We start from the raw sequence: 20074 nt of genomic DNA, 5'->3' as shown, positions 1-20074 counted from the left end.
TGTGCATACTTGGGGTATGGCATAACTATTGTTTAGAAAAACAAAGTGTACATGCTAGGAGCATGGGACGACTGTTGTTTTTATTTAAGTCTTAAGTTGATTATTTGAAACATTGAATAATGTGTAATCAATATGGTGATAAATAAAAAGTGGTTTTATTTATATTCAAAAGGGTTCTGAGACCATATTAGATTCGATTATTATTGTGTTTCACTTTGCATGTTTTGACTTCCAAAATAGCTAGGTTATTATTTTCGAATGACTAAGTTATTTAAACACTCCACAGTCGTTCATATGTTGGAAGTAGGTATGAATCAAGACTGTCATGAATCGGGTTTGTAGATGGCTAAATGGGTTTAGTCATAGCAATGGTTGCTACAACATTCATGAGTGCTCATAAGTTATGAGTATTGGAATAAACCCACGCTCACTTGTATCACTTCATGGAATTTATCTCGAGTGATAGTGAGACGGTAATATCATATAAATCTTCAAACCTAGAGATATGAGTTGTTACCTATGAGTTGGTTGTGCATTGATTGCACGTAAACGCATCAGTAACTTGATGTTATAAAACGTGCCTTTGTGTACAATTCAACAAGTAGTAGAACAAGCATATGAGTTGAAGTTTATCTGTTCCTTCTAGAAATAGAAGCGATATCTGGGCCCCTCGATGATTTTGTTGTGACCTATGTACCGGCCGGTCAGAACTGAATTGATGTGTTCGATTGAGTTCTTTGTCAAACAAATCGAAAATCGGGAAACAAACTGCTGGACAATAAGTACGACGTTGTTCCATGTATTTGTCTGGCTGATATCATGAGAACAGAGGATTATATGATCCCTTATCTAATGGACAAGTCATTGACAAGGTCAGAGTTCATCTACAAGGTCAGAGTTCGACAGAAGCTTTTGAGAGCTACGATTGCCAGTTGGTTCCTGAAGTCATACGCAATAATAGTTTTAGACTTATCCAAGTGGGAGACTGTTGGATTAATGTCTAAGTCCATAACTATAATTGGTAAGACTTGACCCGACTCGGCATGGTCCATTTGGGTTGCATACCATCATGCACTTGGATAGACTATAATGAGAGAAATAAGACACTTATGGTTATTAATATATTATAAGTTCTAGTATATTAATAATAAGAATAATAAGATTATTTAATTAGTATTGATCAAGAATTAATCTAGGATTAATTAAGTGATCAAAAGAAGACTAATTAAATATATGGGTTGATTGTGTAAATCATCCATACTTATATAGTGGGCTAATGCTCCATGGATAATCAAGTTGGGCTAAAACCCATAGGATGGTCCATGGATGCTCCATGGTGTATTTGAACCCATGGATCCAAGGAAATGGAAAGCCATGACAATTAAGGATTTACCCTAATTGTAACACTATATAAAGATCTTATTCTTGACAAAAATCGGCCACTAGTGAGAGTAACAAAGGGCTAGCCGATTTCATGAAGTGTAGAACTCTCTCAAGTTATTCTAAGTGTTTTGATGATTGTGATTCCATTTGAGGCTTCCACACTATTGGGGCTAGGCACTCAAGCTTCATGAATACTTTCTACATCAAAGAGGTATGTATTCTATCTTGTTACACTCATTGTTTTGTATGCTAGATTAGGATAATACCTTGGATGTTCTTATTTGCATGTATAATAGAGAAAACATAGATCCAAGGTATTTAGGGTTGCATGCACACTTAGGAGTGTTAGAATGCTCAAAACCCAACACCAATAACAGAGTATGGACGGTGTTCCACATCTCATTAGCAGCAGAACAGGGGCGAGGCCCAAGTTAGGGAAAGAGTGAGTATGGGTTGGGCCCGTATCTCACTATCAGTAGGAGCGTGGACGGGGTTCCATGACTCATCAGTAGCAGGTCAAGGGCGAGGCCCAAGATAGGCGAGGCCTTAGGACATGATCCATTAGTATATGCTTACCTTATGTGTTGCGATATGTTTATGTGCTATTATATGTTAGCGGGCGAGGCCCAGTGACAAGCGAGGCCTAAGTGAAACAGATATGTATCCCAGCGGGGCTCGAAGGCAGGCGGGGCCTGGAGCGTCGGGGTCGTTGTAGCAGGCGAGGCCCGAAATAGCGGGCGTGACCCAGTATGTGCTGTATGTGTTTACGCAAAGTATGTGGTAGGTTGGGGAACTCACTAAGCTTCGTGCTTACGGTTTTCAGTTTTGGTTTCAGGTACTTCTGGTAGCGGAGGGAAGAGCTCGGGGTGGTCGCATGACACACACCATTGATTAGTCAGCCTGAAATGTTTTACTCTGATAATGAACATATGTTTTGGAAATGATACTCTGAATTCATGTTATGACGTATGATATGTTTTATGAGTATGGCTTTGGTAATGATTAAAAGAAAATTTTTGGTACGAATTTTTGGGACGTTACAAATTTAGTTATGACATTGGACCCCTATTTCCAACAGTTAGATCCTTCTAGTACGTTCTCGATTCGATCAATCAAAATCCATATCGATGAGATGACACATATCTTCCAATGGTAGTTTTGTGACTTGTTGGAATAGGTGGATTCCTGTAAAGATTAATGCCTTTATTTGGAGAGTTATGATGGATCGAATTCCAACACGGAGGAATTTAGATAAACGGGATGTGGAAATGAAGTCTCTATTATGTCCGATGTGTAGTGGTGATGTCAGAGATGTAAGTCATTTGTTCTTCAAATGTTCTCTCGCTCATCAGCTTTGGTCACAGATTGCGTGTTGTATGGTATTGCAGTTCCCTGTTTTTGATTGCTTATTGTCAGAGTGGATTGATATCCAACTTGTAGCTCATTTAAAGCATGCAACTTTGACTCGGTGTGTATGTCAATCCTTTGGGTTCTATGAACTTACCGAAATGCTTTGATTTTTCGCCAAAACAAGTATAAGAAATATTTTATTTTCAATAAAATTATAACGTTTTTTTAATTGGTTTTCTGCTAGATCACTAAAGCTAGGAAGAATTGAATTGGATGGTTAAAAATTCACATTCTTAACTAGTTTGTTCGTGTTGATGATTTCTAACTAGCTTTTGTTTTCATTTCATGATTAAAAAAAATGTGTAATTTACTCTTATACTTCACTAAAAAAAGTTTCTTTAGTTCGATCTAGATTAATGTAATTTTATTCCATTTTTTACCCTTGTAGATTTGTAGGCAACGTGAGTGGGTTTATCGGCGAATCTATCAAGCATCAACGCCACTCTCTCAGCCTCTCCACAAACCCTCGTCTTCCTTTCCCCTCTTTCTCTCTTCCCCCAATTCTTCAGTCAACAATGACATCCCTCTTCTCCACCTTCAAGTACTCCGACGGCCTAACGGTCGTCGGAATCTCTTTCTGCACCGCCGTCATCTGCGAAGCAATCTCATGGCTCTTGATCTACCGCACCGCATCTTATAAATCACTCAAATCCTCCATCGACAAAGCCTCCAAGAAACTCGAAACCATGAAAACCGATTCAACTGTCGCCGCCGCCCCCAAAAAGTCCAAAACCAAAAAAATAGATCGCGTAGAAACGTCGTTGAAGGAATCCAGCAGAGATTTGTCTCTCTTCAAGTTCAAATCTGGTGGCGTCGTTGCTCTGGTTCTGTTCGTTGTGTTTGGGTTTTTGAACAATCTGTTTGAGGGAAAGGCGGTTGCGAAGTTGCCGTTTGTTCCGGCTAGGATTGTCCAGAAGATGAGTCACAGAGGATTGCAGGGAGACGATCCGACGGATTGTTCGATGGCGTTTTTGTATTTCTTGTGTTCGATCAGTATCAGGACGAATCTACAGAAGTTTTTAGGGTTTGCACCTCCTCGTGGAGCTGCCGGCGCCGGTTTGTTTCAGATTCCGGATCCTGCCAAGACCAATTGATGATGACGACTGATGAGTGAGTTATAGATCTCTTCTTCTATTCTGTTTTTGTTTTAAATCTGTGAATTAGCTGAGCCATAATTGTGAAAATCGTGAAGCAATAATTAAGATGAATTCTATTGATTTACACTTGGATTCCACCGTTTAGAAAGCTTAAACGCTTGTTAATTCCATTATCAAGATTCACGATTTCTTTTGATCCGTGATTTTCATGATCTTCTTTCCCTTTATCGTTGAATTAGTCATTTATTCCTGTTGTGGTAAGATCTAGATCACAAACAAATTAAATCTTGATTATTCTTATTTTGAACAAGTTATATCAAGTAAACATATCCAATGATCATGTTGATTTGTTCTTGTTCATGCTTCGAACATACTCCATCTGATGATGAAGATTGATGTCATTTTCGCACTGGTTGATTAATTATAATTAGGAACTTCCAGATTCACATAATATTTTCGATTGATTTTTTATTATATTAACATACATGAAATCATGGTTAAAATTAACCAAAATGATGAACATGATCAAAATTTAAAGCACTTTATCACGTAACTTTAGAGCAAAAAGAACATATTTTAAACCTATTCTATCTTTTTATGAATTCGGCTCAACCCATAAACTAAAAAGTTTAGTTCAAACTTTTATTTTGTACTAATAAGATTTGAAAAAAAGAAAATTAAATATCAAAAAAGTTGAAATGAAAAGATACTTTTTTTTAGAGGAATTTCTATTTTGATACTTAAAAGTTTATTCTATAGGTACTTATATAGTTATATAGTAACATAAATGGTTGGAAAGTGAAACTTATAATTAGGGCTGTTCAACTCGATTGGGTAAACGTATTTCTTCATTCTATAATCTAATTTAGTATTTAGTTATTATACCCTGTTTCTTAATCATATAATTCGCATTTGATTCATTGAATATTAAATTCGTTTAGGTCTTTTAGAAATTTATATACACGTCTTTGTGGGAGCATTATTATAGTAGGCCATTGGTATTCTTTCCAATTAACCATTATGAAGGTCGGTTTATTTTATTGTTATTTTTTTTCTTTTGAGTTTCTAGAATCTATTTATGTGATGGGTCATGGACTTAATGGGGCTGTTTTCCATAACTATATTTAGCTCTTTTAAAATTACTAAATCACTCATTCAGTTGCAAAAAGCTCAAAACATGTATTAATTCGAACCCGACTAACCCAAAGTTTAATAGGGTCGGGTTTTGAGTAAATATTTCTTAAACAAAACCCGATTAATCCGATCCATAACCTTTGTTCTACCCATTGTTGCGAGTTTATTAACCAAGCTAACCACACCAAACTCATTTTTTATTTCAAGTTTTTTCGTTCTAAGCCTTTTAGTAGTAATTGGTAAAAAAAATTTTTAAAAACCTAACATAAAAAATTAAACCTCTCGTATTTAACAATTTTTTCATTTGCATAAACTTTTTTGTTTTTGCCAATAATAATATTGCTTATGATGTGCTTAACGGGGGAAGATGAATGTTTTGATTATATCTGTGTTTGTTATGTTGGAAACCAAAAGTTTTGTATCTTCTAACTTAGATGTAAGTCTGTAACTGTATAACGAATGGTTATGTATTTGCTAATTTGGAGATTGAAAGTTCTGTGTTGGTTAACCCGGATGAAATTGTATAGCAAATGGTTTTGCATTGTCTAATTTGGAGAATGTTCGACTTTTGCTAATTGAAGGTTCTATTTTTTCTTATTTGAAAATGGATAACAATGAAATGATAAAGGCGTTTGTTGACTATGTCATTCTAGTTGTGGGACAAAATCCAATAGCCAATTGTTGGTTTTGAGTAACCAACCCAACAAGAAGCTTAAATCTTCTACAACATAGTGGGGCGGGGTTGTGAGTGACGTAGGTGCGAAACAAAATACATCCATAAGCTTTTCGGCTCACTAGTAGGTGACGAATGTGTGGGATTTTCCTATTGGTTTGGGTCATTTCGGGGTAAGCAGATCGTTTATGATGATGAGGTTGAGCTTCAAGAGAATGATTCAGAGTTCTTATAAAGTGGAATCGTACAATACAAAACACGATATATATCTTCCGAACAACAAGACATTTTTCGAAGTACGTCTTAAATTGTTAAGTAATTGATTTTATGTTTTAAAAAGGTAACCAATGGTAGCCTACTATCTCGGATTGAATAGGCAAACACTTTTTCAAATTTTACACTTTTGGTCCAAATTTTAATATTTATTACAAATTTGGTCTGATTTAGTTTTTTTTTTTTTTTTTTTACAAATTTATAATTGTTTATAAGATTTTTTTTCTTAATTTTTTTTACAGATATATTATCTACAAGTTCATTTGCTAATGTATATGAAGTAATGCAAAAGTTGAAAAAAAAAATTATAAACCACTATAAAAAATCTTTAAAAAAATTGTAAACAACAAACTAAATTTGGGAAGAGTTCATAACAAAATTTTAAATTCAGACTAAATTTATAATAAAATTTAAAATCTAAGTCAAAAAATATAAAATTTGAAAAAGATATAACCCATTAAATTATATTAAATTAAACCTGAGATAACAATAACCATACAGAAAATATAAGTTGGTTACCCTTTTAAAACATAAAATCGGTTACTTACAACTTTTAGACATTTTGAAAAATTAGTTTCCAAAAACAAGTTATAACACGTCTTAGATAATAGTCGGATATGATAAACAAGAACACTTTAACACGTTGCTATTTGAATAAATGGGCGAGGGCAGGATCATTTAGATCAAGATCTAACCATCCATTCATCCGCATGTAATCGATGTAATGATCTGGTGGTTTTATGGCTCGAGGTTTTGAAGGAACATACCCATGAATCCTCTCCAAATCTTTGGCAAGCCAACGAACATATGCAGAGTCTAATGGAGGCACAATCTTTATCACTACTTCTTCTCTTTTCTTTTCCTTTTCCTTTGCAGCTAGGTTTCCCATCTTCAATCCAATTTTATATCTGACAAAAACATTTTTTATCAGCAACTCATTCATGTCGAATCGGAAAACATGATTGATTTCCCTAATCTATTTGACAATTCAGTGTAGAATTGATAAAACTGTGCTCCAATTTTGATTTTTGGGACTAACCTAATAATAAAATGAAATTTTGGTCGCAGGAATTTAATCGAGATTAAATAGAAAAAAGATCTGCGATTCTGTGTTCGACCTAAAACTAAAACATAGGCAAATTTGTGAATTGTGAACTGTAAATCGGAAAACAACCGAAATTAACGTAACGTAGCATTCGAAGATGATATGAATTTGAGGAGATGAATGAAATTGATTAATCGGATAGAGAAAGTAGTTAACAGATAGATAGTTCAAGGGAAAGAAAATACCAGAGTTACAGACGATGATGATTGATGATTTGATGGGGGTGGAGAAACACAGGTGGCCTTTCCAAGGCTTCAACGGCGTGCTCTGTGTTGTTAGGGCTTTTTTTAAATAAAATAAAAATTGAAAAAAAAAATAAAAATTGTTCGAGCCTTCGAGGGTCTTATTTGAAAAAAAAAAAAAAATGGAAGCTTTTAAATTTATAAGCCTTTGTGAGTTTGTGACGACTATTTTTAATGATTATGATATCGACCTGGAGAGAGTGGCATGTAGGATTTTTTTGTTTTTTTTTTAATATCTTTCAAGCTTAGTATGTCTAACATAAATAATAATAATAATAATAATAATAATAATAATAAGTTATAAAAAAAATAGTGGTAGTATGCCAATTTAATAGGTTTGATTTTAAGGGGAAAAATTAAGAAGATAAATAAATACCAATCAATCACGATGCTCCTTTCCATTTTTTCTTTCATTTCTCACTAAAAAAGTGTTGCTACATTTGCGACACGCCATATTCACTACATGTTCACTACCATACTAGTATCCCTTAGAAATTGTTACCACTTCACATTACTTATTTTTATTATTATTTTTTTTTACATTAGATTAAGCATGACAAATTCACCAATCTGATGTGAAAAACGCGTTTTTACATGGGCATCTACACGAAACTGTGTACATGGATCAACCTTGGGGGTTTTGGACCCCTCCTATCCGTACCATGTCTGCCTATTTAAGAAATCTTTATACGATCATGTCTGCCTACTTAAACAAGCACCTCAGTCTTCGTACAAATGGTTCATTGATTATGTGTTCACCTTGGGATTCAAACATAGCAAATGTGATCATTCTGTGTATACTGTTAGAACTTCATTTGCCTCAAAATAGTCATATTCGTCCAGTGTGACAATGTCCGTGCGTTATACATATCCTGCAACCCCGTTCAACATCAAGAACAAAATACATAGAGCTTGACATCCATTTTGTTCGTGAAAAAGTTGCTCATGGTCAAATCCGTGTTTTTCACATTCCCTCATGCTATCAAGTTGCTAATATCTTCTCCAAAGGTCTACCTCCCGTACTATTAGATGACTTCAAAAGTAGTCTCAACGTTCATGCTCTTCCCGATTCGACTGTGGGGGTATATTAGCCGAGATTATCCTATCATCGTAACAGATTACCTTTCCTTGGATTCTGGGATACTAGTTAGTGAAGATATTTTTACATATCTTATACCGAAAATAGTACGATATACATCTTGTATATATACGTGTATTATTAATGAAACAAAGCACGTGTTTTACAAGTCTGTTAGCAAATGACAACATAATCAATTGAATTGCGTTTTGATATGTATTGATAAGAGATTTTCATCATTGTTATACAAATATAACGTTTTACTTCCAAAATCTTGAAGAACATTAAAGAGACAATTGCTTGTACCTTGTTTTGTGTTGCTTGAATCTTGATGTGTTTTGCATGGTACATGAAATTCAATGTGTTATTTGTTAGGAATAAGTGAAAACAAGTGTGTTCTTTCTCACGAATATGTGTTTTGAAGGATCATGTAGTCAATTAGGTTATATAAATTATTTCTGAGGATAATCCTACAATATAGCCATTTACGTTGTGTTTATCTTTGTGAAAATGAACAACTTCTACTTATTGTTTGCCTTTTTAGAAAACAAAAGACATAAAACAAATGTTTGTCTTGTAGAAGATATAAAAAATAATTTCTAAAGTTTGAAGACATTTCTAACCCTTAGCTTTTAAAGTTTATCATCTTTTCCAATTTGTGTTTCAATTGTTATTTTGTCCATTTATTTTTTTGTTTTGATTTTTTTTTTTCGGTTTGACTTTTTGTTTTCTTTTTTCAAATTAATTTTTTATGACTTTTTTTTGTTTTTGTTTTTTTTTTTTCAATTTGTTTTGTTTTGGATTTGAACATGGTTTTTATTGATTTTCGAAACATGATGTTTTTTAGGATGATAATGGTCGTAGTGGCCGATTAGTGGTGGTAATGACTTCGATACAATTACGAGTAGATGATGATTTCATTTAATTTATTTTATATACATAATAAAAAAAAATATTATTTTGCAGACTTTTGAAAAACAAACAAACAATACAATAAACTTCTGATCCACATACTCTTGACTTGGGAAAAAGATTGCATACATTTTATCTTTTCAAAACAAAACACCGACACAAGAAGAATAAGCAAGATACCACATTTGTATTTGGATGTTCAAGATTTTAGGAGTTCAAAAAAGTAGTGTATTATATGCCATGTTTCAAAAGTTGCTAGGCAGGTACTAGGTATAGGTGGGTAGGACGTAGCAAGTATGCGACATAGTCAGAGAGTACTCACATAAGATGAATTATAAAATTATTAATTATTGGAAAATTATATATATAAAGAATATCCTAAGTTCATAAATAAGTTATGACAAAAATATATGAATTATCAATAACACAAAACTATTTGGAATAGCTGAATAAGCAAATGCTATAATTATACAAGTATAACCAAATTCCAAAAACTCAAGCGAGGTTAACTGACTTTTACAACACTGATTATTAGGGATGAAAATTTCACACGACCCGGTGGGGAACCCGGTTAACCCGCCCCAATCAGGAACGGGTATTCCCAGCCAAAACGGGTACCGGGTACCGGTTCGGGGATCCCCATTATGCTAAAATAGGGGATGGGACCAGGGCCGGGTAGAACAATCCCCAACCCAATCCGCCCCCGCTTTTATGACTATATATATATATATATATATATATATATATATATATATATATATATATATATATATATATATATATATATATATATATATATATATCATTTATTGAATTTGAATTAAGTTCATTAAAATGAATTAACCTATATTAAACCATCAGAGATTGAGCCCTATATCAAATTATGTTCCCAATTTCAAGAGTTCGTCAATCGTCACTTCGTTCGACGATCTGCATACCAAATCGTTACTTTTCGTTTTAATGTTTGTTAAACTTTATGATTGATGTAAACAAAATCTGATTTTGGTATCCGGTTTTGATCGCTTATTAAACTTGTTTTTTTTTTTTTTTGTAAGTTGAGTTTATTATGTTGATAGATTTAAGATGGGTTGGGGATGGACTGCGGATGTGCTAGGGAATAGCCCAAAATAATACAAAGGGGAAGAGATTTGATTCCCCGCATCCGTCGGGGATGGAGATGGGAATGGGGACGAGTTTAGACACTCGGGGATGGGGATAAGAATGGGTATCCCCGCCCCATTTCCATCCCTACTGATTATATATATGTGTATATATATAATCATACAGCTTCAGTCGGTTGCTTATTTATACGAGCATAATATTTTCTATTTCGCTTACTTTGCAAGAAATATAATTTATAACAAAATACCAAATACGATGATTCAAAAACCAATGAGTAGTTTCCACTTTCCATTCACCACACTTTTTTTGTTTACAAACAAACAAGTATATGTGCACCCATGTAGCCTTTTAACATTGAAAACCACACCGTTAATGTTTACAACACAATCAATCAACCTCACTGACTTAATTCAGACAACACCTTGATTCATTAGCTTCACGACTTGTTCAGACATCATCTTAAGCTCATTTGCAGCAGCAGAGGCTAATTCATTCGCGTATGCACTCTCTTCTCTCAGCCTTTTGTTTTCAATTTCTAATTGCTCTTTTGACTCTCTAATCTTGGCCACTTTCTCTTTGAGTTGTTCAATCTCAACTGCCTGATTGATTGATTAACCATGAAATTGGTAAATTATTTAAATATGTTTTTTTTTTTTTTTGTCATATGGAGACAAACCTGTGCTTTAATTGTTGTATTTTCTGAAAGAAGTTGTTTCAAGGCTGTGATTGTTTCTTCAAGTCCTTTACATTCAATGTTCTGAGGAAACACAATATTATTTAAATAAAAATATTAAAGTAATAATAATGTACAACTTGAGTTTTTACCTTTTCGTTTAGTTGCTCTTGGATTGCTTCACTATCTGTGAGTACTTCAACCTGATAGTAGAACAAACATCTTTCAATTTACTCAACTATTATATATAAATATAATATATTAATTAATATATATTTTCTGTTGGAGTATATTTTTAAATTTATTTTGATGAAGAAACTTCATACATGTTGCAAGGGCTCTGATGTAGATTCTGAAGGAGAAGAGTAAGAAAGCCTTCTGGATTCAACAATAGCAAGAGTATGAGTATTTGCTGGAGGTGTAGGAGTAGGATTGCTTGTTGTAGACATGCCTCCACTTGATTTATCACTACCACTGGTCAAAGTCAAACCATCTCGTTTCTGGTCAAACCAATAAAACATTTATCACTACTACCACTGATCTGAATTCAATAAAAAAAAAAAATTTAAACAGACCTGTGGCTTCTTGATCTTTTTGTCATCTTTTATGTGTGAGCCTTCATTAAGAGTAACATGCAGCTGGATGTTTTCATGATCCAAACTTAAGTTGCGCCCTCTTTTTGGAAGATATGCAAGCTGTCCATTTATCAGATTATTCAAGTTAGCCTAAATTACAGTTTTCGTCCCTATGGTTTGCTGAAAGTTACACATTTCATCCCCCGTATACAGAACTTTTAACGTTTTTCGTCCCTACAGTGAACTTTTTCAATGCTTTTCGTCCCTCCTGTTGACACTGTCGATATTAACCTTTAACCCCCCATGTAAAATGACTAATTTGCCCTTTCTCTTACATGTATTATTATAATTATTATTAAGTTTGTAGGATTATTAAATCAATTGATATGGACAGAGTCAACTACAGGGACAAAAAGTGTTACAAATCTTCATTTCAGGGACGAAAAACATCAAAAAAAAACTTTTTTAAGGGACAAAAACTTCAAATTTGAACAAATACACATTGTGCATCCTATGTAGCATCCATGAAGTTGTTTATCACCATGTTGATTAAATTACAGTTTTAGTCCCTATGGTTTGTTGAAAATTACAGAAATCATCCTCCTAAAAAACTTTTAACGCTTTCCGTTCTTTTGGGTTGACACTGTCTATATTAAACGTCCACCCAATGTAAAATGACTATTTTGCCCTTACTCTTAGATTTATAATTACTACATAGTACATATATTGCAATATTAACTTTATATCATTAATCAAGATACAGAACTTCATTTTAGAGACAAAAAAACATAAAGAAAGACAGGGACGAAATCGTAATTTTACCTCCTCTTCCATGAAGGAATATCTGCTCCCTGGATCAGTCTGATGTGGAGATTTGGTTGAGACAAGGATGAGTCTTGTGAGACTTTGTATTTGGCTTAACAAAGCATCTTTAGCTTCTCCTTCATGCTCCAACCGATGTAACTCCTCTTTTAAAGATCGAATTTGATTTTGATATGTCTTGATAAGGGATTTTTCATCATTGATCTGAAAATATAAAGTTTTACTTTCAAAACTCTTAATTACAGATTTAATTCTCAAGTGCATATAATTCAAATGCTCATAACCTTATTTTGTGCTGCTTGAATTTCAATGTGTTTTGCATGATGTGCAAATTTTAATGTGTTGTGTGTCTCTTCTGAATTGCTTGAAGAGGGAGTAACAGTGCAAATAAGCTGAAATAAAAATAAATAAATAAATAAATAAATAAAATATATATGGGAAATAAATAATAAATATGGAAGTTAAATAAAAGACTTACAGATACCCTTCCATGACCACTTAAAGAAGATTGAAGAAGTCTGGTTAATTTTGAGTCTCTGTATGGTATATGAGCAGCCCTCCCATCTGATAGTTTTGATATAACCTGTGACAATTTATTATTTATCATGAATATTTTTTCCGTTCTTACCCTTGGAGATTATACTGATAAAGTAATGAGTTAATGAAAATGATTGAGGGATTACAGTTCCAAGAGTTAGGAGGCTTTTATTTATGTAGGCCCCTTCTTTTCTACGAATACCAGTAGTTTCAGCTTTAGAGCTCTCGGAGCCAGCTAGATCTATGAGGTTCTGTAAAACAAGGTAAAATGACGATAATACCCCTGGGGAAATAAATATGTCTAAAATGAGGTTCAGGGGCATACCAGTTGCGACAAGTTAACAGCTTCGCCTTCAATATTTTCACCACATGGGCTACTCTCGATTGTCTATACATAAAAAGTAAAATAGAAAAGATTAAAATAAGTTATGATATTTAATATTTTAAATACTTTTGGAAGCAAGAGGTGATGTTAAAACTTAAAACAGCAATAAAACAATGGAAGAAATCAAGAATAGATAATAGAATTTGGAATACACAGAGTATTATATTACCAGTGTAAATATTGTGTGACTTCTGCTGCTGTGCAGATTTAACTTTGTGGAAGCAACATGTCTTTGCTCTGAATTATCAAAAAAAAAAAAAAAAAGAACAATGTATAAATTAAATTCCAATTAAAACAACTAAATAACCAAAAGTCTAATGAACTATTTGTTATTACCTTCTCCTGCTGCAATAATGGAAAGGGCATGGGCAGGAGATAATACAACTTCCTGTTTTACACCTTCAACAAAGGTTCCCTTCAAACAATAATCATGGCATAAATTATTTTGATTTAATATTTTTGACTTGTTATAAATTTATATAAAAGTTATACAACTTTACCTGATTGTCCTCTCTTATTCTTAGATGGTGTCCTGCTGGATTCAACAAATCATTAACAACCTGCAAGAAAAAAAAAAAAAAAAACAAAGATAGTAACATTACAGACAAAAGGGACTCATCCATTCATACATTGACATGTGGCATGCTCTCCTAGGTCATGTATCTGTTTCTAGACTTATAAATTTAGTTAGACTCCAGGTTTTTGATGTGTTCATTATTGATGTTTGCTGAAATCTGGAATGTGAAATGTGAAATGTGAAATTTGTGTTCTTGTTTTTCTAGAAGGTTAAAATGGTAATTTTTCCCATTCAGAAGCTCACCTCATTGTATATTTCCAAATATGAGAGACGGAGGAGAAATTCACGAGATGGGGTCTGAAAACACATGAGGAAAATTAATGATTATTTCTCTTAAAACAATCAGATGTTTAGAAATGCATATTCATACCTCTTGAATGATACAAAAAGCATCCTTTATTGCCAATGGGATAATTCCAGGGGACCTCTGGTTTCCCTGTCTTGTGTGTATGATATGATCAAGGCAAAATAAATTCATTGGAATATAAAATTTCATTAAAATAAAAAAGTTAAATCATTGGAATACAAAAAGATACTTACATGCATAGTGTGAGTTTTCCCACTACTTGTCACACCATATGCAAAGATAGTTCCTGTTCTTATAATGGATCAAAAAATATATATAAGAAAGAGAGAGTTGATAGAAACTAATAAGACACTTGCAAGAATGAGTGAATGACTCTTGTCTACAGAGTCAAATAAATAAATGGAACCATATCCTTCCACATGTCTATTAACTTTTGGTAAAACTGCATACAATGACTTACCTTTATTATATAAGATCCCTTGTGCTACTTTAATTCTAGAACTCTTGAAGTTCAATTAAAGAAACTATTTTGTACATCAAAGATTCATTAGCCCTTTAAATTCCTATGATAAATATATTTGGATCCATTTCAAATTAAGTTGACCATTAAGGTTCATTAGCCCTTTAAGTTAATCATATCATGATGCCAATGCATATTTGTTCATTCTATTGCAATAAAACATGGTTTTCTTCAAAAGGAAAAAAATAATAATAACATACCATTAATGCCTTCCATAGCACCACTGACAACATGTTGGGCTGCATTATCGTATACATGACGCGTAGTGATTGTAGGCCCAAAAACTTGATCTAGAAATATATTTAAAGAAAAGAAATGAGATTTCAAATGCCAATAAAGAAATAGAACCTACAATACTTGTGATAACTTCAATTATACAATATGCAAAACCAAGCTAAGCTTCTACCAGTTGATGGTGGAAACATTGATCAAAGCTGATAAACTAAAGTTTTTAACAAAGAAATCATTCTTAGATGTGTACTCCCTGGTTAATAATAACTTCTGCTATGTAGTACAAGTGTAATCACCTAGTTAAAAATTCTTTAAATATTGTCCACATATGTGATGATCATGACAGGAGTGGAGGTTATGTATGCAGGGATTACAGCTTTCTGATATTAGAAGTACAAATCTGAGAATGAGATGACAAATTGTGAAAGGGGAAGTTCCACAACAGCCACATGAAAGAATTGCTTATGTAGTAGTTTATGACATGGTCTTCAGTTTCATTACTCATTAGATGTTCAACCAGATCTCCCTACTCTACAGTTACTTATATCAAGAACACTAGCAGAATGTATGGCAGCATGGAGTTCAAGATCTGGATATGAAGTAGGGTTAAGTTGGTTATCATTGTAACCTACTTTTCTCAAATTCAAATTTCAATTCTAGGCATGACTCCATGATTGTAAACATTGCAACAATAAATTTCACCACAAGCATCAGAATATTGTATCATACCATATGCAAAAGCTATTGAGGGAGTATTCTCATTCCGCACAATTGTTTCTCCATTAGCATACCATGCAATCTCCTCCCCTTGTCGTATTTCCCTAGGACTACTCCACACAAAATCAATTAATTTGTATACAACTTAACCAAAAGTAAATACATATCTGGATTTACATAAAGACGCGCAAATTATTCCAAATTTGTTGACACAATTTGAGCACCTGAGAGGCCGGAATCGGATGGTGACTGAAACATTCTCTTTCAATCTCTCAGAATTCATTGTCGAACTCTTGGTGAAAAAGTATTCGTGCTTATTTCTAATTTTCTAGCTCGGATTATCAACTGAAGCTTCTAGAAATGTTTAGATGACAAAGCTGTAGAAGAAAGCGAATTGGCACATTTCAAGCTTGAATCGTCGGTTTGGATCCTCCATGGCTCGCCGCCATTGTTGAATTCACCACCAAATTTATTGTACAGTAGATCAAGCAAAACGAAAATGTAATCAGCTTACCGAAGATCTTTCTTTCAGTGCTTTCGAGAATCGAGATTTAATAACAAAATAAGGATTTCGGAGAAAGATTTGGGATGAACACAATAATGAGGTTGATTTACAGAGAGATGTGTTTGAGTGAGAGGGGTAAGTGTGGGGGTGACAACTTGCAAACAAGTGAGTTTTAGCAGAAGATTTTGTGCTTCCGTTGTAAGCAATTTACCCCCTTTTGGAAAGTAGACCAAAATTTTGAATAGTTGGATTATGAAATTATTAAGGGTAAATTACACAAATAGTCCATGTGGTTATACAATAATTTTAGATTGGGTCCCTGAAAGATTTTATTACTGATTTGATCCTAGGGTTTTAATTCGTTTTGAATCAAGTCCCAATCATTAACACTGTTTATTTTTTTTCATTAAATATGTTCAAATTACTATTTCACCCTTGATGTCTTATTCAGAAACCCATGTCCGCGCACCCACCCTTTTGAGATATCTTCTCGTCGATTTCTCAAACCCAACACATCGTCCATCACCACAACATCAGGCTTATGTCGCCAACTCTTCTTGCTACCCCCTCCAACCCCTAACCTAAGCACTCTTACCCTCAACCTCTCCAAGTAGTTCTCCTCCTTCTGCTCCCTCTCATTCTTCTCTACTAGTCGATTTCTTGAGGTAGAAGACGAACGTGTCGAAACCATGAAAGTTGCAGTGGTTTTTGTTAATCAGTTTATGATTTTTTTTTTGGTTTCTTGTTCATTGATTTCTAGGGTTGCGCAATAGATTTATGGATTTCTTGTTCATGAATTACATTTGGGTTTTTTTTTGTTAATCGAATGTAACGTCCTAAAAGCCAAGGCAAAAATTTTCAATTTTTCAAAGGGAGATAAAAGCCCTTTTTGTAAAGGTTTAACATCCATGGAAATAAAATCAGAGTATCACAACATAACATATGTAGCACTTGGTTCCTGGTACGTAAAAATTTATCTAAGTAATTGTCATTTTAACCTTGGACTCGGCGAGTTGTAGGTCCGGCTCGCCGAGTAGGGACGCGGTCCGGGGGCACGCTTAAGTTGGTGACTCGGCGAGTCCATATCCTGGACTCGGCGAGTCATCGCTGTTTGATGAAACCCTAATTCCAAGGGTTTGCCTCGTATTTAAGCTAGCTTGTGCGACCCAAGCTCGCCCCCTTTCACCCTCAGAGCGCCCTACATCAAACCCTAACTCGTTTCTTGTGAGATTGAAGGGATTAGAGTGATTCCTTGAAGTTTTTGGGAGAAGAAGGAGAGTGGAGCAAGAAGAGGAGAAGGAGACCAGATATCTTGGTGCTATTTCAGAGTTCTCTGAGGTATATCTCTACTCTATTCTATTTGCATGCTTAAAACCCCATTAGAGCACCTTTTGAGCTCTTCTTGAACCTTTTCCAAGCTTGTGCATGAAATAGAATTCGTAATAGGTTGAGTATCCACTAGAACTAGTCTTGTTTGAGCTCCAGAAGCTCAGATCTATAACCTTTATGGGAGTAAATTGCTGGAATGTCCTAGATCTACCCTCTTAGCCATTATTTCTCCCCTAATCCCCATTATATGCATTTCTACACGTAAAGTTGGAAACTTTACGTGTAAACCAGGCCCCAGGAACCCATATCTATGAATGGAATGAGCTGGATCCAAGCAAAATCGCGTGTATGGTTTTTGCATGTGGCCGACTCGGCGAGTCGTTCATCTGACTCGGCGAGTCGGGTCGCGTGTCCCAGGGTTGTTCCTTTTTGTGTCTGCAAGTTGGAGTAGTGAGTCATAGGGTATGACTCAGTGAGTTGGAAGCCAGACTCACTCATAGAGTAACCCGACGAGTCAATGCCATGACTCGGCGAGTTCAAGACAATCTTCTTAGATCAAGAACAGACTCGACGAGTTGTTCATACAACTCGGTGAGTCACAGCGTAGAGTGTTCTTCGGATGAAGGCGAACTCGGCGAGTTGTTCATACAACTCGGCGAGTAGGATGCAGGACTATTAAGACTTGGGTATAGAGAAAGGGACTCGGCGAGTCTAGTCAACTGGCCGTTGACTATGACTTAACTCATGACTTGTTAAGGGTAAATGGGCAATTTACCCTGAGGGCGGTTAGCAATATTTGACTAAGTGTTTGGTGGGAATTACAGCCGGAGGATTTCTGGAGCAGCAGCAGCAGCAGACAGACTATTCCCACACAGATCAGCAGCTACTACGAGGTGAGTTACCTTCCAGTAGCGGTGGGTCTAAGGCCACAATGCCGGCCCACCAGTAGGAGATGTATGATAGATGATTGTCTTTGTGATATCATCTAGGTTTGCTACTACCGGATATGTTATATGCTAGCATGATATGTTATATGTGATAGTAGTAGAGTTCGGTTGTTAGGACCGAAGGGTAGTCAGACACCCTAGATACGTTTGACAGTATGTGATTATATGTTTGCATGTTGGCTTGTTATGTTATATGCGATAGAGGTAGTAGGAGGGGACCAATCCCCGAGTTCGGTTGCTAGGACCGAAGGGTAGTTCAGGCACCCCAGATATGTCTGATAATATGTTATGTTATGATATATGTGATAGTAGCAGTAGGGGGTGAAATAGTCCCCGAGGTTCGGTCGTCAGGACCGAAGGGTAGTCAGCACCCCAGAATGGCTTGACATGGGTAGTCAGCACCCCAAAATGGCTTGACACGGGTAGGTCAGCGCCCCAGAATGGCCGTATCGGGTAGGTCGGGCACCCCATAAATGCCTGGCAAAATGTATGATATGTGATTGTATGGTATGCGGTATGATGGGGGAACTCACTAAGCTTCATGCTTACAGTTTTCAGTTTTGGTTTTAGGTACCTCTTCTTCGAAGGGGAAGGAGCTGGCGCGGTAGCGGCCCATCACACACATGTTTCGTATTCCGCATCATGAGATCTTCCTGGGGATTTGTACTCTGACATTATTATGTTTTATGAAATGTTTTCTAGAAATGTGATATCTTTATAAAATGTTATGATCAGTAAACGTTTTAATTCGAATGTTTTGCTAAGTATATGTTTTCAAAAATGAAATTTTTGGCTCGTATTTTTGGGGCGTTACAACATATTTCAAAATCATGAAATCTACTAGATAATGTGTACAGTCACGCATTTGCCTTCTCACGATCAGCTGAAGTACCTAAAATATTTAAATCCACAACTGTAAGCCAAAGCTTAGTGAGTCCCCTAAAATACCCCACATAATAGGATACATACAATGCATGTACACCATGGCCTTCAACACATCACCTCCTAAACCTACAACATTAAGTTGGACAGCTCCCTTTGGGCCTACAACATTAACTAGACCGCCCTCAACCCACCCATAATATGTCGACATATACAAATAAACAGACTTACCAAACAAATAGTCATAGATAATTATTAACAAATTTACCTGCCTAACAGATCACTACTAAATAAGAGGATCCGTATTGTAGTGTAAAGTATAATGAAAAAACTCACCTCACAAACGAAACCAAAATATTTGTAGCTCGTCACATGAAAATATTGTTGGATTAGATGTCTAAGTTCATAACTATTATTGGTATGTACTCGACCCGAGAGTAGCATTGTCCATTTTGGTTGCATGGCATCGGAACAATTGGATAGACAAGTGAGAAAAGGTTATTTATGATTTATATTAATATATTATAAGTTCTAATATATTAATATGAAATCATATTATTTAATTAGTATTGATCATAAATTAATTTTGTATTCAAAAGAGACTAATTAAATATATGGGGATTGATTATGTAAATCAT

At 34.8% G+C, this 20074-nt stretch overlaps 3 protein-coding genes across 3 annotated transcripts; 1 reads left to right on the top strand and 2 right to left on the bottom strand.

Moving 5' to 3' along the window:
* Positions 1-3189: 3189 nt before the first annotated feature.
* On the top strand, positions 3190-4102 carry LOC145031416 (uncharacterized). Its single transcript, XM_078979959.1, has one exon. The coding sequence runs from the start codon at positions 3309-3311 to the stop codon at positions 3885-3887; it is 579 nt and encodes a 192-aa protein (XP_078836085.1). The 5' UTR covers positions 3190-3308; the 3' UTR covers positions 3888-4102.
* Positions 4103-6466: 2364 nt separating this feature from the next.
* Positions 6467-7422, bottom strand: LOC145031415 (aspartyl/glutamyl-tRNA (Asn/Gln) amidotransferase subunit B). The gene is made up of 2 exons (XM_078979958.1): positions 7261-7422; positions 6467-6878 (listed from the first exon to the last, which is right to left on the bottom strand). The coding sequence occupies exon 2, from the start codon at positions 6857-6859 to the stop codon at positions 6617-6619; it is 243 nt and encodes an 80-aa protein (XP_078836084.1). The 5' UTR covers positions 6860-6878; positions 7261-7422; the 3' UTR covers positions 6467-6616.
* A 3263-nt stretch (positions 7423-10685) lies between these two features.
* Positions 10686-16480, bottom strand: LOC145031413 (kinesin-like protein KIN-7K, chloroplastic). Its single transcript, XM_078979957.1, has 19 exons — positions 15998-16480; positions 15786-15883; positions 15026-15115; positions 14539-14591; positions 14369-14434; positions 14242-14295; positions 13922-13981; positions 13758-13836; positions 13591-13658; positions 13362-13424; positions 13183-13287; positions 12978-13082; positions 12784-12891; positions 12500-12703; positions 11678-11797; positions 11429-11602; positions 11255-11305; positions 11106-11186; positions 10686-11028 (listed from the first exon to the last, which is right to left on the bottom strand). Exons 1-19 carry the CDS (start codon positions 16054-16056, stop codon positions 10840-10842), a joined length of 1827 nt encoding a protein of 608 aa, XP_078836083.1. The 5' UTR covers positions 16057-16480; the 3' UTR covers positions 10686-10839.
* Between the last annotated feature and the right edge of the window lie 3594 nt (positions 16481-20074).

This window comes from Lactuca saligna, chromosome 2 (genome assembly GCF_052625555.1).
Source record: "Lactuca saligna cultivar CGN05327 chromosome 2, ASM5262555v1, whole genome shotgun sequence".
NCBI classification, from domain to species: Eukaryota; Viridiplantae; Streptophyta; class Magnoliopsida; order Asterales; family Asteraceae; genus Lactuca; species Lactuca saligna.
This window is presented reverse-complemented; position numbering and strand designations above follow the sequence as displayed.